Source organism: Akebia trifoliata, chromosome 11, assembly GCF_017979445.1.
Source record: "Akebia trifoliata isolate Shusen 1 chromosome 11, ASM1797944v1, whole genome shotgun sequence".
NCBI lineage: Eukaryota > Viridiplantae > Streptophyta > Magnoliopsida > Ranunculales > Lardizabalaceae > Akebia > Akebia trifoliata.
In genome coordinates, this window is record NC_141385.1 from 37030664 (window position 1) to 37057059 (window position 26396).

The 26396-nt window shown below is 33.9% G+C and overlaps 1 protein-coding gene across 1 annotated transcript; it reads left to right on the forward strand.

The window, feature by feature from the left end:
* The first annotated feature begins 9907 nt into the window (after positions 1–9907).
* NRT1.5 (nitrate transporter 1.5) lies at positions 9908–16289 on the forward strand. The gene is made up of 5 exons (XM_086459848.1): positions 9908–10064; positions 10442–10583; positions 12691–12908; positions 13997–14559; positions 15055–16289. Exons 1-5 carry the CDS (start codon positions 10038–10040, stop codon positions 15959–15961), a joined length of 1857 nt encoding a protein of 618 aa, XP_086315974.1. The 5' UTR covers positions 9908–10037; the 3' UTR covers positions 15962–16289.
* Positions 16290–26396: the final 10107 nt, after the last annotated feature.

Here is a 26396-nt window from a genome sequence, read left to right on the forward strand (position 1 = left end):
GTATAATTGCACATTTTTCCTTTCAAAAGTGATTTTTTCATTAGGTAGAAAAGTATTTTCACATCCTAACCCATAGGAAAATGATTTTCCTATCTCCTAATGTTATTCTCTCACTATTACCCTCTCTCCCCAAACTTAAAAATCAACTCGGTTCAGATGGTATACTTCATTTTTCCCATGATGAAACAAGCATATGCACGGTTACAAATTTTGGTTTGACATCTTGTCTTGTTCATGGATGAGAACGAGTTGTCTCGAATGAGATAAACTATTTAATTTGGTTATATATATATAATAATTATAATTTTTTTATTATAAAATAAGGTAGATAGGAGATGTTTAGTCGTACAATCATATTTTATTTAGATTATATGTATTTAAATTCTTAAAAATTTTATTTTAATTTAAATGAATAAACTCCAGTTGGCTCAAGCCGAATTTTACGAACCAGGAAAATATTTTCACAATCTTGTCTAAGTCATCTTATTTATCTCACACGATTTCCGCACAATTGATCTCGCCATGTTTATCTGTCCGTTCATGGACGATACTAAGAGGACTTGGGTAAGTCATAAATTTGAAGCATGGACATATGAGAGAAAAAATTAATTATGTCATAATTGGTAGTTTTTTAAAACTGAATTGAGGGTTTAGAGGTGAATAATTACATATTTTTGTGGAAAATCATTTTTCCACCCAAAGTGATTTTCCTTAGGGTGAGAAAATTGAACCCCACCCCCACCATAGTCAAAAAGTCAGAGTACGGATTTAAAACAGTAAGGGAAAACTTCAGAAAAAACAAGAAAAAATCGTTGAAACATAAAAAGAATATATTAAAAATTATGATATATATATGGATTAGGATCCGTATACACATAAAACTACTCATAAAGCTACAATGTGTTTTGTCTTATATGGGAAAAAATGTTTGGAATGGATTGATTTTTTGTGAGGATGATCTTTATGGTGAGGAGATCATCCTTGCCAAAAATCAGTCTATTATGAAATTTCTAGCCCCATGTTTACAAGTTGAAAATTTTTAGATCGTCCAATTTTTGTAAATCAGTTTTGATGGGTTAGAAGTTTTGGAATGGGATGATTTTTTACAAGGATGATCCCCTCACCATAGAGATCATCCTCACAAAAAATCAGCCTATTCCGGATCTTTTTAACCATATAAGACAAAAATGTTGTAGTTTTATGAGTAGCTTTATGTGTCTACAGAACCCGACCATATATATATATATATATATATATATATATATAGGGTCCCGTTCGGCACCCTAAGTTTTACCACACACTTTAACAAACGCGTTTTGTCTTACATGGGTTAGAAGTTTCGGAATGAGCTGATTTTTGGTGAGGATGATCTCTATGGTGAGGAGATCATCCTCACCAAAAATCAGCTCATTCCAAAACTTCTAACCCCATCAAAATTGATTTACAAAAAATGGACGGTCCACGATTTTTCAACGTGTAAACATGGGGCTAAACATTTTTGAACGGGCTGATTTTTGGGGAGGATGATCTTCTAATCATAGAGATCATCCTCACCAAAAATCAGCTCATTCCAAAACTTCTAACCCATGTAGGACAAAACACGTTTGTTAAAGTGTGTGGTAAAACTTAGGGTGCTGAACATTTCCCATATATATATATATAGGAATGGATCAAGGGACATATGTAAAAACAATGTAACATTAATAAATTTTCAAAATATGGGTTAGAAATTTCAAATTGAATTATGAGTATCATCCGAAAAAAAAAAAAATAGTTTAACATGAAACTTCTAATCCCATTAAAAGTGATTTAGAATGTGAACCATCGATTTTTTCTCAATAATTTTTAAATCACTTTTAATGGATTTAGAAGTTTCAGATTGAACTGATTTTTTGTGAGGATGATTTTCTCATCATAGTGACCATCCTCGCAAAAAATCAGCTCAATCCAAAACCTCCAACCCATATTTTGAAAAACCATTGTTTTTACATATGTCCCATGAACCGCCCCATATATATATATATATATATATATATATATATATATATTAACATATCTTTTATTCAAAATTATTGTTAACCAACCAACTACTCCAAATGACCCGTCTGATGGAGAAGGGGAGCACTACAAATATACGAGGGTCATGGGGCTTAACTGGGATATGAAAAACTCGAAGAATGAAAGAAAATTTACACTCTAGATACCTACACACACGAAAATGATTTTTCAACCTCCTAATTTATTCTCTAGCTAATAGCCACATCACCAAATTTAAAAGTCAACTCTCCTTTTGATATTTTGCCAGATACAATCAAATGACATGATTCATATTCTCATAATGTTTTAGAGGAATTTATAATCCTTTGAAAACAAATTCTTTTGCAGTCATATACAGATAGCCTTGAAATCTTTTCAATATTTTTTCTTCTAGATTTATCAAAAGCTCGTAGCTTTTTAATTTTTCCACCTATAATTTGACCTACTCTAAAAATTGTTCTATTAGAAAGCTCTTGCTAGGATATCTTCATTAGTATTAATTCTTAATTATTTCTCTCCAATAGTAAGATTTAGATTGGTTTTAATTCAATTTTTTAATGATACCCTTACAAATTTGATTTTCTACAATCTAAAAATAACCTAGCATGAAAAAGAGTCATGCTTGGGTGACATTGGATTTACTGCAATTCTAACATTTCTGATGTGGGGTGTGAACACAATCGTAAATGTATTTCCTCGAGATCAGATATGTAAGAATCACAGCAAATCCAATATGTCACCTCAGCATTAGTGATAGAAAAAAGTAATAAAATTGGTTTTAAGTTACCCATTTAAAATTTCATGAATAATAATTAATTACACCACATAAGATTCACGTGCATCACAAATTTCTCACCAGTTCTAAAACACAATAAACACCATATATTATCCGAAAAGGTTACAAATTTCAAAGTTAGGTACCGAAAAAGTGGGGCATAAAAGTAACTATTGATGAAGACAAAATCAGATAAAAACATGCCATTTTTCATGAAGTAGGCAAAAATAATCAAAATCAAAATCATAATTAAGTTTGTTCAATGGCATCCACATGTTCTTAGCTCTACGACAAGTTATATATAAGGTTAACGATGGGAGGAGAAAACATGACAAAGCTTCACCTAACTGAAAACAATACCCACTTTTAGTTTTTCTGTCTTAAGGCAAATTAATTCCTAAACCAACCTCTTAAAAATAGTAAACAAGTTCGGATTAGGAAATTAGATGGTCATTTTAACTAGGATACATCTGAAAAAGTTTCAGAAAATTTTGGGAAAATTTTGGAGATTTAACAAATGATATTTAATAATTAGAGCTGCTATAGGAACCCTAACTTTTTGTAGATTTCTAAATTTTGGGTTTAGGATTTTATATGAGCCTAATCATAATTGTAAACAACGAACACTGTTTGAACAAGTGTTATAATGATTTGTAATGTGGAGATTATAATTTGAGACATACCTTTGTAATGTTTGAAGAGTATGTTTTAATCTTTAATTGGGGTATGATAAATAATTTAAGAAATTAGGTGTAATAAGAAAAAATTGTTGTGCCAATAGAAGCTCTCTTAATTATTTATGGGTTTCTTCCGAAAGGGATTTTCCCAAAGGGTGGGCAACTTCTGTCCAAATTTTGGTTTTGGTACACCGTTCATTTTAATTCCCAAAACATGCATTTCGAGTGAATTCATCACTTTTATAATCTACAAATTCATAGATATTAAAGTTACGATCTCATGAGTTTGTAGGTTATAAGAATGATAAATGCATGTTTTGGTAATTAAAATGAACAGTGTACCAAACTCGGAATTTCAACATATTCAGCGCACAAAATAGAGATTCGCCCTTCTTCCAAAAGCCCATCAGTTTCAACATAAAAAACTCTTATCTTATTCTTAATATTTGAAGGTTGAAGAAGATGAAATTGAAGGTGAGGGGGGAGGATTTATTGGAAAAGAACCGATTTAATCGATTGGTCCTTATTCGGAGAATTTTTTTTTTTGAAATTTCAGTTTTTTTTTTTTTTTTTTTGTGGCTTAAAAATTCCATGAAGCTAGCTCATGGTGACTTAGAAATAGTAACCATATCTTTCTAAATCCATTAAAGAATAAGCATAATTAAGAATTAATTCAAAATCATGATGCCTCCCTTTATGATTCAAACTATATCCAAAAATAAGAAAAAGATTTGAGTATCACTTATATGCATGCGCACTAAGTGCACTGATCCACCATGAAGCACTCTCTACTTAAGCTATCACACATGGAAGAACAAGAATTCTACAGAAACTGTAGAAGACCCTACTAAATTGGGTGCAACTCCATCCAACATTAATCTCCGATCCCCTTGTGAGTTTGTGGCTCCAATTTACCTGGTGGACCACCTAAAGTTTTGGCAAAAGTTGGTCTAAGATCTTTTAGATCACTGTATTTAGTGTAGATTATGTCATTAATTTCATCTTTTGGTTAGCCACACCCTTTTTTTGTCTTAGCCAGTTCATGATGGAATTATTTACTAATAAAGGTCATGGTTGGCATGATCAAGAGCTTTATAATAATACCATATGACCTAATTAACGCACCATCTCCCAACATAACAAATAATATGCTAGTGGGGGGGTTTAAAACACTACATTGTGACTAAGCATAGATCAAACTCATGACCTCACCTTCATAATTGAATAAGTACATGGAAACCCACTTCAAACACTTAATGGGGTGATTGGTTTGGATTCTAAAAATAAGGTTATTACTCATAATATGATTCTAAACACTTGAAAATCGGCTAAACCTTCGTCTTACAACTTTGAAATATATTTTGTTATTTTCTTTTTTGGTTCAATTCTTATCACAACTGGGTTAGAACATAGTCACAAAAATCTGTGTTTTTTTCTAAAAAAAATATACGATTTTAATAATTGTCGATTAAATTATGATTTTTTCAAAAAACTGCCAAGTTTTTTTATTAAAAAAATCATGACTAATCGTGATTTAATCGATGATTTTTTGAAATTATCAGATTATTTTAATTTTTAAATTCTTTTAAGTTCTATTTAATATGTGAAATACATCCCAACTTTAACGATTTTTTCCAAAGATTTCTCATGCTGAATTATTCCAGAACCACAATTCTGTCACTACGGATCAGAAGAGGGAGATTTTGGTTCTAGATTAAATATTGTGATCAAATGAGATTATGGATTTTAGAAATTAGTTTCTATAATTTGATTCACACATTCTAAAATCTGAATTTGGAATAAAAATCTGACAATCTAAGCCAAACCCATGTTTTAACAAAAGATTTAAGTCATTGGTGGCTAGATTTTCAAAGATATAAATTTAAGATTATAAGATGACGTTTTTCACTTATAGAACAGATAAGAGGTGAACAAAGTCAAGCTCAGCTGTAATATATTGGGTGACCTAATTAAGAGTTTAACCATCAGACAGTTGTTCAATTGGTTAGGGCACCATCAAAGATTGTCCAACAGGATCTTTGATACGTGCTCGTGACAATGGAATAGACAAAGTTGTTGTCTGCCTCAATCAATCAATCAATCGATCGATTATGCATCGAGGGTGGACCTTTGATGATAATCGCAGGTTTATGATGTTATTGACATCGACGTTTCTTATTTTTTTCTTCGAATTAGTGGGATCTGACAAGTTAACGCAGACAATTTAAAAAAAAAAAAAAATCAATTAAATTTCATGGTTGAAACATGGCAATAACCGATAAGCCGCCTTTATATAGAAAAATAAGATCTCCTTTTGTGCTTATATTATATGAGATATAAGAATCCAAAGTGGCTACATGGGTTGTTGATAAGTCAGGCATCAAGTGAATATGAGCAGTTGCTTTTCACAAATGGGCCTTTAGTGTTTTTGATTTTGAAGTCTTACCTAACAATTGTGTTTTCTTTTCTTCTTTTCTTCCTGGTTTCTATACATAAGTAGGCCTTGGATATGATATGGTCAACCATGGCGGATTCCATCATCTTGGACCGTGGGATGGTCTTCAGGATTTGTTTGGTGTGAATCTCTAGAGCGAATGAACATTCTTGTCGGGGAGGTCCCTAACACTAACAGTGTTGGGGATATGAGTTGTGTACGCCACTTTCGGTGTGAGTTTGACATAACATGGAAACAGCACAATTTGTTGATTTAGATTTGGAAATTGTCCTCAGCCCACCATTTTTATGATCATTTTTAACACGTAAGTGGGAATCGAAATTCAAACCAGTAACCTCCATTGTTTTTCTTCAATGTGGCTACAGGATTGAGTCCAGTTTTGTGAGTGTTTGGCAACAAGTTTTAAGTTATCCCTCTTGGAATAATGACATAGTGATTGTTCTCATTTGTTTCTATTTATGCTAGTAGAGGGCTCGGTTGGTTGCTACATGACTCGTCCGCCTAGCAAAGGATCAAAGTATTTGAGTGAATCTACTCGAAATTCTATGGCGTTTAGTTGACTCGATCAAGTTTCAAGTTCACTCATCAACTCTAAAAAGCTATAAACGGGACTTCCAAATGGAATCATCTTCTTTAACGGGACAACACACATTCCAAACTATTTACAAAGTCGGTAAAAAAAATATATTTAAATTTTACCACAACAGTAAAAATCGTGATTTTATAAATATTTTGGGACATGTAATGTATCAATAATTGTGAGATCTCTCATGTATGAATTGTTAAATCCCACTTAACCATTGATTTTTATAGTTAGCTATTCCTGTTTGGTTTCTATATATAAAATTTTTAGATATAAAGAGTGCTTGGATGTAGGAATAGTTGTGTTCTGAATGGATTAAATCTGGGATAACTAGTTTATGTTTTAAAGATATATATAATAAATGTTCATGGTGTTAAAAGTTAGAAAGAATCCTTTAAAAAAAAAAATTATACAAATAAATGTTCTTTTTCAGTTTTCATTAATGAATGTCTTATGTTTTAAACGTGATAAACCTTTCCTTTTCTTCTCTCAGTGATGGATTCTCTTACGAAAGAAAAAACTGCACAATTCAAAACTCATTCATTAAAAGAAGACCAATGCCAGATCTTCAGTCAAATTAAACGTAATCAAGAGTTTCACTGTCACAAACACTACCAAATTTTGAAAAAAAAATAGCCCAAAAGGGGGTCCACCGAAAAATATCCATCAGTGATTATTAAAAGAACAATTTCAAATCATATTACAAGTCGGCGATTTTTGGATTAAGAGCCTATTATTTCAAAAGTCTTGATATTTTTACTCTCTTTCTCTGCTCAATTTTCTGGCCTACCTTCCACCTAATAAACCAAATTGACCATTGATCTAATTGCTGATGTAGGCATCTTGGATAATTAGTTTTTTTTTTTTTTCCCCCTCAGTATTCAATGGAAATGACGTAAATCTTTTCTTGTTTACATACTAATAAAATATGAAATCTTAAAATTAAGCGTGTCTCAAAAGGCATCCGACTAGGGAATTTAATCCCAAATGTGATTGAAATACCTTCAATGGATGGGAATGGAATTTAAAATTATCATCTAAGAGACAATAAACTTGGTGGGGTGGGCGATCTAGCAAATATGAACACACTTGAATTAACAGAAAATAAAACTTTAGCAAAAAATTGAAGGGAGAAACAAGATTTGTGCTGTAGATCCAAAGCTTTGAGGTAAGGATTTGATGGTGGTTGCGACGACGATAATGAATGGGATCATTGTCAAAAGTATCGACAACATCAAGAACTTGCACAATTTAATTATATAAAGAGATACCTCTATTTTTGCAGGCAGAGGGTATAATCTTTAATAGATTCGTTAGAGCTGAATATTCTCCAAATTAATTTTGGGATAAGACTTTGATGGATGAGCTATGAAAATTGACATAGATGGATTCTCTCGAGTCCAAAAATCAGCCTGGATTTTTTACACAATGAACTTAATTATACAAAGCTGTGAGATATTTTTGTACAAAAACAAGGACCATTAAATAATAAAAACACAAGAGTGAATAACTTTTTTAAAATAATTTAGGGAATATATAATATATCTTAGGATGGGAGAAAGTAATTAAATTTGGCATATTAGTATGAATGAGAGAATTTCTTACCAACTTGAGGTATAAAAGCTAATAAAACAAGTGAATTATTTGCTCTGAAGAAAAATTTTCAACAAGGTATCTTTTCAGTGAGATCATGGGGAAAAGAAAAAGAAAACATCTCAAACCTTATCAAGAAATCAAATGGGCAAATAATGCATGGAATCATATGCTACTTAATAATTGAACAAAAGTAAAAGATGTAATTAATTCTTTTATTCTTTGAGATAATTTCCTTTTACCTAGCTCTATTTTCCTAATTTTCATAATAAATGTACCTGGTTTCTAACTCCTTTATAGTGTCCCCTTTATATTGTCAGTCCCAACTGGTATGTATGGGCTTGAACCCACGAAACTGCTCGAGAAAAAAAAAAAAAAAGATAAAGTGAAGAAGAAATTAATAAAAATGGTGATGGTGATAGTAAACAGTGAACAATGAACAACAGGTGATATGGGTCCAATAAATTAATGATTGATTGATACCTTTGAAACTGTTGTTGTAGATGGGTACCAGCTACAAATCAATAATACGATATCACTCCAAAAAATGACAATATTAGGTCAATTGAACAATTGATAAAAATGGTGATGGTGATAGTGAACTATGAACAACCGTAATATGGGTTCGATAGATCCATGGATGATGGTTTGATACCAATGAAACCGGATGGATGGATGGATACCCGCTACGAATTAACACAGTAGATTATTTTGCCTATATTAGCACATCAAACACAGTTTTAAGTATTTTAGCAAAGGAAAATGATGAAATGATACAAATGGAGACACAAAGGTGATAAAATGACGTGGTGGTGTGCACATAACTGTAAATGATTTTTACTCGTATCTCGCAAAAAAGCATCTACGATAATATGCACGACACCACATCATTTTGTCATCTTTGTGTCTCTGTTTGTGTCACCCCAACACGACTCTTTAGTAAAATGGGGCTTGTACCCATTTCAGCATTTCTATATTATTTTTTTCCAAAAGGGTATAGGTCACTTCCGTGATTTTACTTTTATACCCTTATTGTGAACCTTTCAAATTAGAGGTCATTTGTATGAAATTCAAAACAATGTTATAAAGTAAATTCAATAAAATGACCTTACAATGAGCAAGTTATTATCAAAATGGGTAGACATCATTTTTTATATATAATTAAATAATGTATATAGGCCAACAATTTCGGAATCATAGTTGCCCATTTTTCTGTATTTCCTCTAGATAAATTAAAGAAGAAATTGATAAAAATAGTGAATGATGAACAACAAGGATTGGGGTCCAATAATTGACGAAGAATGATAAAAATACCAACCTAGTATGACATTAATGATCTTGTAAAATAAGATTATATATCTGATTTTTTTTTTCTTTTCAAAAATTATATATATCTATATATGGAATAAAATTATTTACCAAAAATTCATGCATTCTATCATTATAGTGCATAATATTCTTTAATGGTAGGGTTTAAACTCTCTAAAACCAAAAGAGTCTATTCCTAATGAGTCGAGAATCATATTACACACTAAGAACGCATTAAAAGTTGTCATTTTTTGTATCTGTCATTTAACCAACCAAAAGAAAGAACAATGTGGATATTAGAAAGGGACCCATTTATCTTTGATCCATGTATTCAACACAAAGCACCCATTCCCTTTCCCCCTTCTCCCAACAAATTGCACATCACACGCTACATTGGTGGACATGCCATGTGGCCCTACCTTATTATTTCTTATCAAATCCCCACCGTTCATTCAACCCTCTCCACCTCTATATATTGATTCCCCCCCTCTCTTATTTCTCCAACTTCTGTCTCTTATCTTTTACTCCCCTACCACCCTCACTAGCTTGTCTTGTCTTCTCTTCTCTTCTTTCATCTCTACTTTTATTTCTTCCTTCTCAAGAGCATCAATGGGTAGCTTTGATGTGTCTCTGGATGTAAGTGATGCCTCTTATTTGACTCTACCCATATCTTCTTCTCCTTCTTATTCATGTAAATTCTAAGACATTTATACCATTTATTGATCTTTGATCATCTCTTGGTGTTAATAGACGCTGCTAAGACTTCATGTTGTTGCATGCATTAGTGCAAGTGAACAACTATGTTTTTTTTTTTTTTTTTTTTTTTTTTTTTTTTTTTTTTTTTAATTTGAAGGTGAAGGAAGCTAAACTTACTTCATCACCTCCCTTCTTCATTTAAATTCAGAGATATATACCATTTATGGATCATCTCTTGAAGTAAATAGAGTCTATAAGACTTAATGTTGTTGCATGCATTAAGTAAAAATAATTTATTTATTTATTGGTATTTTAAGGTCAAGGAATCTAAAGCTGTGGTGGAAAAAAAGATGAAAGATGAAGAACAAGAATGCACACTTGATGGGACTGTTGATAGACATGGTCGCCCTGCAATTAGATCAAAAACTGGTAGATGGGCTGCTGGATCTCTGATACTAGGTAAATATCTCTCAATATTCAAATAAAAATATAAATTTTTTTATTTTAATTTTTTAAATTTTTTTTCAATTATATCTCCTCTTGAATTTCTTATCAGAGAAAGAGTATACAGTACGCGTATGTGCGTGATACGCATATCTAAGGAGAACGTCCTCCTTAGGATGCAGACTTCTACTTTGTCCTCATGTTCTTGAATGTGAATCTCGAGGATCATCCATTGGTTACTATTTATGATTATTGGCTTATCTTGGAGTTGTGCTTAGGCTTCACGCACTTATAAAAACTTAACATGTAGTAGTATATCTCATGGATCAAAACATACGTATGTCGAGAATCATCCTAAGGAGGAGAAGTGGGAGGACTGTTTCGTCATTATTTGAAAAAAATGAGGGTATATTTATCACTCTGAAAAATTAACACGTGTTGTTGTGTTGTTTCATGCTGGGCTTTAAGCCCACTAGACGACATCACGTTGTCACCTCCACGATAGAGATCTTTAAAAAGTTGTCTAGCTGTAAGAAAAGCTAACGTGTTGAATGCTAATATGAGATTTTATGTCTATTAAAGGAAATGAGAACACGTGTTTGACTGCTCTACCAATTTCTTTGTCCTCTTCTTCTCTTTGTCTGTCTTAGTGAGAAAGTTTAATATGCTTCACTTATATAGATAACTCAATCACCATGAATTCATCATCACCGTTCATTTTCAATTTTCACATCAACTTCTCCTATGATATCTTCTTATTTAGAAATTCAACGATCATGATGTGGATTTCTCACGACCACCTCTTGGCTTACCTAGTATATGTGGTTTATGAGGTATTGCATGAACTTGGGTCCTGGGGAATTTGGGTGATAAATCCAGACCACCCTATCATAGAAAACAAAAAAGAAAAACACAAATATGGATTCATCCATCACTATATGATTCTTTTATGAGTATCACGAGGATGAACATCATGATTGGAAAGTGTAGATTCTACTCATGTAGAGTGTTACTTAACAATCCAAAATAGGAAAATTTCAATGTCAAGCCAAGATTTTCTCTAAAACATACAAACTCTTATGCAAATTCTAACCCCAACAATAGTAGGCCCCAAGGTTAAAACATGTTGAGTTGTTCGACTAAACATAAAAAAAAAAGTCTCTTTTTTTCTTATGTGACAAAGTATCTTTACACCCTTTGAAATGGAACTAGTCACCCTACGATCGCATGTTCAGAAATAAAAGCCCTTACACTAGCACTTTGATCCAGTAAAAATGGACTCATTTCCCATAAAGAACAATTTGATATGCTTCAACCCAACAACATAGACATCCGATTAGGAAAGTTGAAGACACCAAACGTTAATCTATCAATTAATGTGAGAAGATATTTCTTATTCCTTTGGAAATTGATTCCTCAGAAACTTGTATTGATCCTTGGAAAATACATGTTTTTTCTTCCTGCATCTATCCTGCTTGTGAGGCATTCAAGTAGTGTCCAATGTCATTGCACCTTAAAAAAATCTTCAAAGCATTGAATGCTTATTGGGCATTTGGTTGTAGAGTTAGGGCAGCCTAAGTTAACTTTGTCCAAGTCCTTTCCATGTCTTGTTTGACCCCGACGGTAACAAGTTGGATCCTGCTAAACCCATCTTCATTCCTATTTTTAGTCTCGATTTGGACTCATGCACGAACACATAATATCATCATCAAACATCATCATTGCTTTATCTAAAAAATTGGGCGCGCAACATGGATCATTTTTTGTCTTTAATATTTGTTTTGGTGACTAATAAGTTGGATCCAACTCAACCCACCTTTGTTCCAAACTCCCATTTTGGATTGTGACGCTTGCACAAATATACCATCATCCCATCATCTTCAATGATTTATCCCAAATATTAGGGTTGGGAACATAAATCTTAGTTCTCCTTTAAACATCAATCTTATTCAAATGAAATTAAATTGACATAGTAAATTATTGGTCACATCTTCACGCATGTGCACCATGTGGATGCCTACATCAACCTTGCAAGGTGGAAATTCTTATTAATCTTCTGAACTAAATACCAATTTAAGCTTTTAATTTCAATTTGTCTTCTACTTTGTTTTTGTTAAATCAGTGAATCAGGGTTTAGCAACATTGGCTTTCTTCGGAGTCGGGGTGAACCTGGTTCTTTTCTTGACAAGAGTTTTGCAACAAGATAACGCTGATGCAGCAAATAACGTTAGCAAATGGACGGGAACTGTTTATATCTTCTCGCTTGTCGGTGCATTTCTTAGCGATTCTTATTGGGGAAGATATAAGACTTGTGCAATCTTCCAAGTCATATTCGTCATAGTAAGTGACCCACATTTCATGAACCATTTTTTCCATTTCCTCCTATGTTCATATTGTTTGAAACCTATCACTAGGGGTTAGTTGAGATAGCAAGACTGATCGAGTTTGCTCCTAGTCATGACTTCAAATCTTTATATGCCCCTCCACAAAAAAAGGTGATTATTTAATGTTGTACACATGTTGGGTGGGATGATACATGTGACCCATCAAAGAAAAAAAAATGTTTGAAACCTTAAAATGAGTCGACTTGTGGCTCAATTGAGTTAAAGGAGAGTTGACTCGATACAGATCCTTTGAGAAGAAAGTGATCCCTCTAGAAAGAATTAAAAAAAAAAAGATACAAAAATGGGCACGTATGATTCCAGAAAAGTGTATATATCCATTTTGGTATCTATCTACCCATTTTTGTAAAAATAATTAGATATCAAAATGGGTACTTGCACTTTTTCATAAATATTTTTACATGAACATCAACGAATGTAGGTTCAATGGGATTTGAGCATAGGTGATGGGATCAATACTCCTCAAGCCTTACCAACTTAGCTAAAGCCGGATCCTCAAATATTTTCAAAACATATTTATCTAGGTCTGGTCCAATTATTTTGACAAAATTCTTGCCCGTTTTGGTAAAATACCCTTAGGACTTAAAATTACTATCTATTGGTATTTCCATGCCCCTACAATTATGTACGAAACTGATTTTGATAGGAAATATTCTCTTCAATGTATACATGGTGGCCTTTGAATCCAAAATAAACTTGATTTTGATAATGATCCCTAGCATGTATACATGACGGCTTTTGAATTTGAACTTTGATTTCTCAGGAGAGATCAAATGTATTCTAATAATAAACTTCAATCCTTGTGCATGCACCTTGTTTATATTTTATCTCTTTAATAATCTCAATAATGAGCATGACGTTCTTATTGTTTTAATGAAATAAAATATGTGACCAACTTTTCAAAATAATAATAATAATAAATTTCAATGGAATCTTAATTTCTTACTTTATTATGTTCAACTCCACGAATTCATCTATCCGTTAAGGTGTCTCCTTCTAATTATACTTATTATCTGTTGATTGCAGGGATTAATATCATTATCCCTAACATCGTACCTATTTTTAGTCAAACCTGACGGTTGCGGGGATGAGATAACCCCATGTAGGCGCCATTCCTCGTTCCAGATTGCATTATTTTACCTATCCACCTATTTGATTGCACTAGGAAATGGAGGGTACCAACCAAACATTGCTACACTAGGGGCTGATCAATTTGATGAAGAGGACCCAAAGGAAGGACACTCGAAAGTGGCCTTCTTTAGCTATTTTTACTTGGCTTTGAACCTTGGATCCCTATTTTCAAATACCATACTTGGGTATTTTGAGGATGAAGGAATGTGGACCCTAGGGTTTTGGGCCTCCACCGCGTCGGCCTTCTTAGCATTGGTCTTGTTTCTTGTTGGGACCCCGAGGTACCGGCACTTCAAGCCAAGTGGCAACCCTCTCTCGAGACTTTGCCAAGTAATTGTCGCAGCGTCGAAGAAATGGAGGGCTGAGATGTTGACAGATGGAGAGGATCTATATGAAGCTGATGGAAAGGAATGTGCAATCCCAGGGGGTAGAAAGATACTTCACACCCAAGGGTTCAAGTAAGTTAATAACTTTGTTTATAGTTTCATGTACACATTTCTAATCAGTTGGACAAAGTTGTCAGAGATGATATACAAGGAAAGCTTATGTTATCGCACTAAACTTTTTACCATGACCCCATACGATGAAATTATGATATTTGGGGTGTGGAAAACCATTTATTTTAAAACAACCACGATTCCTCTCATTTCTTATCCTTCTAGGAAGCTTTTTTTTTTATTTCTTTTTCTCCTTAGGTGAAATAAACTTTTTGATCTCTAAAAGAACAATTAGAAGAGTGAATTGCTTCTCGGATTCCCATTGCAACTTTTTTGATTTATTTTCAAAATAGCTTCTAGTCATATGTTATGTATAATTTCATTAATTAGTGAGCAACAAACGATAGTGTTGCCATCAACTCTCGTAGGGGTTCGTCCCAAGTAGTTGAGATTCATCAATAACTTTAGCATTCAAATGTTTCTGATTTACTAACCAATGTTTATGAATGTTAACAGATTCTTGGATCGAGCGGCGTTAATCACACCAAAGGATTTTATCCCTCAAGATAAGGGTGTTCAAAACCCATGGCAACTCTGCACAATAACACAAGTAGAGGAAGTGAAATGCATATTAAGGCTTCTACCAATTTGGTTATGCACCATAATATACTCAGTAGTCTTCACTCAAATGGCCTCACTCTTCGTGGAACAAGGTGCAGCAATGAAGACTACCATTGGGAACTTTCGAATTCCACCAGCTAGCATGTCTAGCTTCGACATTCTAAGTGTAGCAGCTTTCGTTTTCATTTACCGACGAGTTCTTGACCCTTTTGTTAGCAGGCTAAAACGAAACTCAAAATCCAAAGGTCTTACGGAGCTTCAAAGGATGGGAATTGGGCTTATTATTGCAATAATGGCGATGGTTTCAGCGGGAATTGTTGAGTGTCATAGGCTAAAGTCTGCCAAGGAAGATTGCATCAACTGCGAAGGTTCGAGCTCTTTAAGCATATTATGGCAAATCCCTCAATATGCATTAATAGGAGCTTCGGAGGTATTCATGTATGTGGGTCAATTGGAATTCTTCAATGACCAAGCCCCCGATGGATTGAAAAGCTTCGGAAGTGCTCTTTGTATGACATCCATCTCACTCGGGAACTATGTTAGTAGCCTACTCGTAAGCATCGTGATGAAGATTTCTACCAAGGATAATATGCCGGGATGGATCCCGGGGAACCTCAACATTGGTCACCTAGACAGGTTCTACTTCCTCTTAGCTGCTATGACGACTGTCAACTTAGTAGTTTATGTAGCTGTCGCGAAGTGGTACAAGTGTATCAAGTTAGAGGGAAAATGTCAAGACAATGACAGCAACGGTGATGATGGTGATGATGACGATGATGAGGTGAAGAATTTCAGAGTCTAGGGTTTCACTAAGTGTAATATTAAGGGCCAAGTTAATTGAAGAAATAAATAAAGAGGGAACCAGAGAAGCCATTTTCTCCCATTTTACATACTTAACCCTAAGTGCATGTTGTGATTACGCCTTTGTTGAGCATAGAAGGAAGGGTGGTTTTGGAGGGTGGAGGGTGGTGAGGGTTAACTTTTTCTGGTTTTTCTCATCTGTTGATTCTATTGGTAAGCATGAAGTTAACATAGAGAGCTCAATTGTGAAGGGAAGCTTCTCTATTGTATGTTACTTGTGTAATATTAGAGTTTCTCTTAACCTCAATAGAAGTATGTATTTTATACTATTCTCCAAACATGTCTTCATCTAATTAAGGTTGCCAATGGGCCGGGCCAGGTTGTTAATAAGTTGACGCTGATAAACAAAAATTTCCTAGCCCAAGACAGGCCCATCTGAGTGGTAGGACGGCGAAGTAACAAATGTCCATGTCCAAGCCCAATGTCCAAGTTTAAGGCCTATTAAAAGTCAAACATCACATAGTATTAGTGGTTGCCCACGGGTTATTTCGTGTGTTACTTCCTTATATATTGGTAATTAGTGATAATCCAACCTTGAAAAATGATTTTAAAAATAGATGATTATTGAACTTGAGCCTAACTCCAAAATTTAAAATTAAAATTTAAGATAACTTTTGAGTTTTTTTATACAAAGTTCATAGAATTTTGTCCTATATATCCATCCCCAAAGCATTGGATCACGTTTTTTTATGTCACAAGGACCCTTAGTAAGGTGAAAATCCTTGCTAAGTAAGGTTAGTTGGACAATTATGCAAAAACGAACCCTCTTTACAGTTTGTCCTGAAACATTGGATCATGTTTTTAGGTGAAGCCAAGGGCCCTTAGTAAGGTGAAAATCCATACTAACTTAGTAAGGTTAGTCAGACTCAACGCTCTTATAGTTGGTCTGGTAAAGCCACAAGAACCCTCTTACAGTTCGTATAAAGCCACACAAAGGAAAGAAAGAGAGAGAGAGATTCACAGTCCGACACGACAGACCTCTAGATTCACCGCCATGGTGTAAATCGGTTTTTGGTGCAGATCTAAGCTAATATGGTTCGTTGGCTATCTTTAAAGCCCTTTTCAATTTTCTTGAAATCAGATGGAAAAACCAAATCGCACTAGTCAACTCTTGTGCCCAGTTTTTTTTTTTTTCCTTTCTAGAGTTGCTCCAAAACGTCCATGGGCCATAATGTGAGAGAGAGAGAGAGATCTAAGACAAAAAAGATAAAGATTTTGTTTTTGTTTTTTTATTATAGAGTTGCAGGGGTCTAGGAAAAGACGATGAGAGGGAGAGAGAGAGAGAAGGAGTTAGGGTGTAGTGTATGTGGAGAGTGAGAGAGGGAGTTGTGGGGGGTTAGTTTTCGTGGGAAGAGTCCCACCCCAAGGATTTATATTCAACTAAATCTCAAAAACATAGGTTCCATGGCAAGGGCACAGCGTTATAGATTGTTTTCATCGGGATATACAGTAAAAAGATGCGCGCTTCTGTGCCTTTGTCAAATCAGCCGTGTACGAACTAAAATCAGATCGCATTTTACTAGATTTTAATATGATGTATTGGGCCATGCCAGGTAAGCCAATGGATCTAGAGTAGAAGCCTAGTTTGGGTTGGGCCCAGTCCGCCCAACAGCTTAACAGTCCTAGTAACCTCATCCAAATCTTAGGTTTCAGCCATACGTGGCTATAAAATCGCCCCATAATTGGTCAAGTCATCTCGGTATATCGTTCCTAGTTAAGTATTGCTCTTAAGGATTTTCAGGTCTTTCAGAATCACTTCTTCTCATGTTTCTTGCTAAAAATTATCACCTCGAGATTGTTTCATATTGGGAAATGTTAGATTTTTTTTTTCTAAATGTCAGATATTTTGAGAAATGATTTATCTGATTCCAAGAGGACATATATATATATATATATATATATATATATATATAGGGTCACGTTCCTAAGACTCATATTGAGACTCACATTGCGACACACCGTTTTGTCTTATATGGGCAAAAATGTTTGGAATGAGCTGATTTTTTGTGAGGATGATCTCTGTGATGAGGGGATCATCCTGGCAAAAAATCATCCCATTCCAAAACTTCTAACCCCATCAAAATTGATTTACAAAAATTGGACGGTCTATAATTTTTCAACAAAAATTGGACGGTCTAGAAGTTTCATAATGAGCTGATTTTTGGCAAGGATGATCTCCTCACCACAGAGATCATCCTCACAAAAAATCAGCCCATTCCAAATATTTTTGCCCATATAAGACAAAACGGTGTGTCGCAATGTGAGTCCCAATATGAGTCTTAGGAACGCTGTTCATATATATATATATATATATATATATATATTTTCAAGTCCCTTTCTTAAACTTAAGGAAAATGCTGTAATGACACAAACTATTTACTGTGATTCTCACAAGTATGATGTGGGATGTTCACATAACCATAGATGTGTTTCCTTGCAATACGAGTAAAATCATTTACGGTTATGTATGCGTGTCCACGTCAGAATTGTGAGAATCACAATAAATCCTGTGTCACCCCAGCACGGCTCTAAACTTAAAACTAAGGGCTTGCCCCCACTAAGGATATTCTGACCATTTTGTGGGAAATGTGGACTTCTTGTCAAATGTATGGTTTGGGCCTCTAAACAAATGGTTTCTAAATTTTCCTATGCATAATGTAATAGACTAATAGTTGTAGGCTTGAGGATAGTCCAAGAAGTGTCGAAAAATGCAACCAAAACAAAATCTTGGACAGGGCAAATGGAAGAAGAAATAGGCGCCTCTTCAATATATTTAATTAAAGGAAATATAGTATTAATCATGGTTTAAAATATTGGAATGTATGGATCGATACGTATCAGTATCGACCAAGACCGATACAAAATATAGACCCTGAAAATCAGGAACATGTAATGTTTGTATTGAATGTATTGACCAATACCGGCCCTATCTGTTTTTTCATTAACTGAAACATTCAATGGATACGATATTTTAAATCATGGTATTAATGTATTAATAACATCTTTAAAATAATGAGATGAAAACCACAAGAACAAGAACAAGAATATGGATGGAGACAGTGAAAGGAGCATGAATAAGATTCATTTAGTCAAGAAGGAAATTGTTGGGATAAGGCTTTGTTATTGGATGGTATTAACAGTCGAAAAAGGGTGTTGAACCATTTGACAATCAAATAGATGCAACCATTGATCTAAATCATCCAATTGATAGAATCTCCTTACAATGAATTCTAGAAAAGAGCACAAAGGTTGGCAGATCGATCGGTTTGTTAGGATTTGGTCTATGAGTAGCTCCTCGTATGTATTTTCTGTTTATAGATAATTGTATGGGGCATCCAGCGAACCGAGAATCACACTGTTAAGACCTCACAAGAAGCTCCTATTGTTAGTAAATTTCTATTATTGAGGCTGGCAGCCTTGTTGCGGGATTACTTCTAATAAATTTGAATTCAAACACTTGGACAGTCAAATAAGAGAGATATCTCCTCTCTAATTCCAGGGACATATGTCCTTACTTGAATTTTGAATGAGAGAAGTCTTAGCAGTCAATCTCTGTCACATTTGTTAGCATTGTCTATTTAAGAGAACTTGACATCATTTATCATATTGTAATAACAATCATTCTTCTATCTTTTGTTTCTTTGTTTATTTTGGTAACTTAGATCACAAACAACATCCAACAACAATTCCAAAAATGTTATTATCATCAAAGCCTTATCCCCGAAATTTTGGGTTAGCTGAATATGTCTTGTTCCTCCATTCAATTCATACAAAGCAATCAATCTCTTCAGTTAAATCTAGTTCTCGTTATCTGTTTCTGAACCTTCAACTTACACATTCCTTCTAAGTGGGGCTGTAATCAACTTTGTTTGCCACATACCATGATTGTTGGCCACACACCACTGGCCTCGACCAAAGATTATGTTAAAATTCAATTGGAAAAGAAAAGTTAATTAAGTTTAAGCAATGGGAAGAAAGATTGAAGCAAATAGGACCACTATGGAAATTTCTGAGCATAAATAATGGTGAAAGGTGTACATTGATGGGATTGTTCAAAATTGAAATAACAAAGGAAACGTTCATCACAAATCAAAAGTTATAAGAATATACAAATAAAGGTGGATCGTTGTATATCACATAGCTCTATCTCCTGTTTGATCTATCCTCAAATGTCTCCTAATTGTTTTAGGTATGTCACGTGGAGCCAGGGAGGTAAAATTGGTTATAGCCAGTTACCCCACACCAAGGCGTAGCTCCTCATGAGTGGATTGAGAATCACATATCTACCGATACACAATCTGAAGGCTAAAACATGGTAATTAAATTCATAAACCATATCAAACACCACCACCACCCCCAAAAATCTCATCATCTTCATCAAAGTGTTATCCCCAAAATTTGGGTCCACTGAATGAAATCTTGTTCATCAGCCAATTCAATTATGTCTAAAGCAATGTCTTATGTTAATTCTAATTTTGCTCATATCTGTTCTCATCACCTCAATCTACATTCTTTTCTGAACATCCGGCAATGAAATATCTAGCGCAAGAAAAATCTGAACATCTGCACACAGGAAGAGTAAAAGTGAAAAAAAAAAAAAAAAAAAAATCAACCGGTGAGTTTCACAACCATGAAAATAATACAATTTGATGACTCTAATTATCCAATAAATTAAATATATTCTTCTCCATTGGGTTTATTACGGCATTCGAAACGAATTACATCGATCGGATGCAAGGATTATATGACTATGAAATATCTGCCCCAAGAAAAATCCTAACGGGGGATCATTTTGATTGTTACAATTCAGATCAAAAGCATCACAACTAGACTAGTAGACTACCATTCCATAGCAAAGGTGCACAGTGTGTGTGTGTGTGTGTGAGAGAGAGAGAGAGAGATCTTGAGTTGCCTCCTTGAACACTGACCCTTACAAATATTCTGAAATTTGTACATCCCGGACTTGAGTGGCCACTTGATTCCCCAACCCTTTTGTGCACCACTTGTCATATCTTTCATATCCATTGATCCATGAATTCATGTTCACCTCCCTCTTGATAGACATATACACCAACAGTCAAACTTCAGAAATCACCAATTAGGCTGATTGTTGGCTTGTGGATCTAAAGGTGAGGACTAAATATTCATGTGTAGAGAGGACTAGAGACCAGAGAGAGTATGCAAAATTTTGAAAGTTGGGTAACTACACTACTCCCAGAGATTATTAAAGGATCTAAATTATTTTATAACTTGAACTTTGACTGGGTCAAGGTCAAAGCTCCAATGAAGCAACTCAATTTTATGTAGAGGAACGCACATCAAATATGCCTCGTTATCCATAGGTAAGTTAAAAAAAAATGAGGATTATTTGGCCCTGAATTTTATTCACTTTCTGTTTATTTTTCTTCTATTGTCTCCCCAATACCATTTCTACATGATTCTTGGCCCACGGGTTTTGGGACGAAGTCTAAGAGCATCAAATTCGTGATAAAAGAAAAAAAGAAGAATCTGATACAAAATATGGAATACTTAATTCACAGTTTGGATGATGAAATTCTCCATCGCGCAGCATGAAATAACCACAAGCTTGTAATTTTACATTCTCCTGAAAACATAAACAATTTAACTAATAATATAATAATAGTTAGAAATTCTCTAGCCATTGCAAACAAATAAATCCAACTTACCAATTAGTCTTTCAGATTGATTAAACAGAACCAAGTCATTCATTCATCAGTAGTTGATGAGTTCTCAAAACCCACAATGGAACCCCTTCTTGATGTAGGACGGTGAGGGAAAAATAGGAAATTTGAAAAAATAGAGAATTTGATTTAGGATTTGGGCAACAATAGGAAAATGATTTTCAAATTAACAATTGGCGACTATATGTTGAAATGTAAAATACAAAAATTTTCAATTACAACATTTTGAAATTACGATTAGGAAAAATTGTAGGTATTTGGATTTCCACATTTTAAAATTACAATTAGGGGAAGGTTTAGGGTATTTTGACTAGATTTGAAAAAAAGATTAATAAAATAAGGGTTAAAGAATGTGAGAAATGATTAAAGGTAAAATAAAATGGGATTTGTAGGTTTCAAGAATCAAGAATTAAGAGAGGGATTTCAAGAATCAAGGAATAGGTTTCAAGATTCAAGAATCTAAAACTTCAAAAACTTAAGAATTCAAGATTTCTTGAAAAATCAAGAAAACAAAATTTATGGGTTTGATTTTTTAAAGGATTAGAGGGTTCTTGATAGTTTATTAATCTCTCACAAATAAACAAAAGAAGATAGAAGATAAGAAGAAGATTAAACAAAAGAAGAAATAAAATGATATTTATCTTAGAATCACCCCAGTGATTTTCATGACATCAATCACATTGAATGCACCAACATTCAAAAGAAAACAGAAATTATTGTAATATGTTTATTCCAATCATTATCCATAATTAAACTCTAATACAATCTATAAATAAAGAAAATCAATCAAAAGTCCTAGTAAAACTAAAGTATCTAATTTTTGTAATTTTCTCTCTTCATCTTCCTATTATATCTTCCTCTTCTCATCTCCCTCTTTTATCTTCCCCTCACTCACTCTTTTAAATTTTGTTGTTAGAAAACCCCTAAGATGTAGTGCTCCTCCTCCCCTATCATCGATAGATTGGACTTTTGTTCAGTCGAAAGTCTAGGGGTTGTAATCGTTTTAGAAAAGAAAATTATTTAAACCCCCTAACATAATATATTTTAAGACAATTGATAAATGGACCCTTCTCAACCCATGAGAATGGGCCCTTAGCCATTAGCCAACATTTTTCAAAATCGAATAAGTCACAGTCTTAAAATTCCACAAAACGGCGCCTCTATCAAAAATTTCGGTAAATACCAAAATCACATTTAGAATACATTGTGATAAACACACTTGCTATAAAGATTTTCCTTAAAAACCCTTTCTTCAAAATCAAACAGTGCAAACTCATACCAATATCAACCTTTCTCAATTGGCAACAAACTCCAACTGTCGTTGAGAATATAATCTCATTGGGTTAAACCCCAACTCTCCGCATCTGCGAAAAGTAACCCAATGCCCTCTCATTTATGCCCAATCTTACGTTCTTTGAGATCATTGAAGTCCATGAGATCACATTCTTATGAGATTTTTCATCAAACATCTTCTAGGTTTCATGAAACCCATTTTATTTCACATCAACTTCTCTTAAATTGTTAGTTTTAAGGACATCGAAGATCCGATATGTAGGAAAACAAATTCATTTAGCTTCTACTAAATAAGTTAAAGTTTGGCTTATGAGATACTGTGAGATTCCCAGGTCTTCTTTTTGTATCTGAGTTCCGTTTCGACCCTAGTTTCAATGTATTATAGCCTATCGCACAATGTCAAGTTGTCTAGATTAAGATTAATGTCCGTTATAACGGGGGATGTACAAATCTCTTTCCATGTCTTCGAAAATTACGGTGCACCGTCACCTGACTGTTCTATTGTTCATAACCGAAAAACAACTATGATACATAAAGAGAGTAGCTATTGACAGATCAACTTTTACTTATCACACCCCAATTAAAATAAAAAAAAACAATAATGATTTTCTAGCCACCCTTTGTGATAAGACTTTGAATGGGCCACGACGTTCGCAATGTGCCATCAAAAGAAATCCAAAATATCAGGTATGAAAACAAATATCCTTCAAGAGGTTGTGGGTTCAGTTTATAATCAAACTTTTATCCTCTTCTAGCCAAGAAAATAGTAGGGATTAACAACCACGTGCAGGAATAAGTCATAAGTAGTGGTAGAAAAAATAAATGCAAAGCAGTTGCATTGATTGTCACTTTTGTTAATTTTTATTATTGGAATTTATTTCATTATGGTGTTAAGGACCTTTAGTTCGGCGTCAAATGCTGAAAGTTTGTTAGATTTATTTGTATTTAGTGCTCATGGACATGAATAAACGGAGAAGCATTTTAACCCAATTTCTTTGTGTGATATGTTCTCACTGAAGAGACTATTTGTAATCAATTGCTATAGTACACAAATCTGTGATTGGGAACCATCAGTGGTATTAGAGCTTCATTACAATGGCGTCCAACAAAGAAAGGATTGAGGCTGGACTCGATGGAGTTCAAGATGGAATGCAAGACTGGAGTTAAGCGTAACTGATAAGCTGCACCATTTGGAGGAAACCATCAACAAGTTGTCCAAGGTTTTGCTTTCATCTAAAGAACCCTCCAACAACAACAACAATTAGCAAGAAGGATCCTCTTGTTCGTACCGTGAGGAAAGTGACGGCGGTAGACAAGTTTTCTCTTCCAAAATGGCAAAGTTAGAATTTTTGAGATACTCTGGAGATGATCCGATTGAATGGTTCAACCGAATAGCTCAATTCTTTGAATTTCAAGGCACCGCAAACAACCAAAAGGTATCTCTAACATCTTTCCACCTTGAAGGAGAAGCCAACAAATGGTGGCAATGGTTGCGTCGAACTTAACGAAAGGAAGGTTACTTGGTTACATGGGAATTATTTGAAGAGGAACTGTGGGCTCGTTTTGGACCCAGAAAGGGTGAAGATTTTGGTGAAACCCTATCTAAAGTTCGATAGATCAGATCCCTTTGCAATTACTAGAAAGAGTTTGAATGACTAGGTAATCGGGTTCACGGTTGGTCACAGAAAGTGTAATGACTTGAAAATCCTAAAATGTATCTCAAGGAAAAAATTTTAGATCTGTGCACTGATTTAAAAGTATAGATTCTTAATTTTTAATATTTGAGGAAAATTAACTTCACCAATACATTTAGAAGGATCGAGAAACATACTTTAGCCTGTAAGCACGCCTAAATCTGAAGTCGATTGAAAAAGTTATCAAATCCTCGAGTTTCGCATTAGATATTTTTTCCAATAGGTAAACGACACCTTAGAGACGTAATTTGAGGAAACCGATCATAGCATTAGATTCGTGTCGAAAAATCACCCAAAATAGAGTATAAGTTTGTCTAATTCGACATTCAGGAAAAATAATTCTAAAAATGACAAATATGTCCCAACTTAAGTTATATAAATATCTGAATTCTATTAGAAAAATCAGATTTTTCTTATTCTCCTCTCCAAACAAATCTCAACCCTTTTCCTTCAATATTTGAAACTCAGATCTACACTAAACGAGAACTATCCGAGCTTAGGCGCAAAAAGGAAAGTTGTTCCTCTCGTCGAGGGTTATGCGTGGACGCAAAGAAATTCGATTTTTGCCATAAGAAAATTTTGGAGATTGGTCGGAGGCGATTTTAAACTCCGTTCAACCGTTGAAAATAGCTTGACATAGGTTGCCCTCTCTTCTACCTTCTACCTTCTAGTTATGCGATAATTTCATAGAAAATCCATATGATTGTTGATAAATCGATTGTTTCATTAAATTCATACATATTTGAACGATTTGAATCATGTTTGCATGCTTATTTATGATTGATTTTAGTTCATTTGATGTAATATAAGCATTTTATAGTTTGTATAATATTTAGATCGATTTTGGTCGAGTTTCGACGAAAAATCAACAATTTGGAAAAGTATCCGAATGTTGAGTTTGGTTCTATTTTTTTTTTTTTTTTTGCTTCCATATAGTATGTATACTCATTTCTTACCTTTATTTCATTAAAAATAATTAAGTATTACTTTAAGTTCTTTAATAAATAAATAAATAGTTCGTTTTCAATTTCGACTTTGAAAAATCATTTTTTCAACACTTAATTAAATTTTCATAGATTTTCAGATTTTATGTCTTATGATTTTATCTTTGTTTTCGAATCTCTCGACTCAACCAAAACCATCGAATGGAATTGATTGATGCTTTATGACTTTCGAATTACTTTAAAGGTAAAATTACTTTAATAGATATGTAGGAAATTAGGTGATTGATTAATCGATTTAATTGATGGATGGATAGAGAGAACGTATATTCTCGACTAATTGATGGGACAGTACCTCCAGTTCTACGTAGTGGTCATACCACGTAAAACGTGATAGATAGATAGAGGGATGAGATGATTGATGGATGGAAATGACAGATAACTGTCACTAGAAGGCACTACCAGATTTTATTTGTATTTTCGATTTAAAAAAATGATATATTATATACAAAATAAATTATTTTGTTTACCAGTAAAGGTTTGTAGAAAATCCATAAAGAGTGACGCGTTGCTGTGTATCCGGAAGCGGCAAGTCAATCTAGGATAACACTAGATGTCATATGCTCTTCGATAGTATGGGATACTGTAGAGCATATTACAATTTATGAAATCCGGGAATTTCTCCTACTTATTTCCTAGGGAACGTTGTGTGTAAAGGCGGTCTCTGTATAGTGTAGAGCTAGGCG

What these genes read in the sequence shown, in the direction of transcription:
- NRT1.5 (XM_086459848.1), top strand. Translation starts at nt 10,038, where the DNA reads ATGGGTAGCTTTGATGTGTCTCTGGAT. An exon ending in GCTTTGATGTGTCTCTGGAT is followed by an intron (nt 10,065 to 10,441) that starts GTAAGTGATGCC and finishes TGGTATTTTAAG; the next exon opens with GTCAAGGAATCTAAAGCTGT. An exon ending in TCCAAGTCATATTCGTCATA is followed by an intron (nt 12,909 to 13,996) that starts GTAAGTGACCCA and finishes TGTTGATTGCAG; the next exon opens with GGATTAATATCATTATCCCT.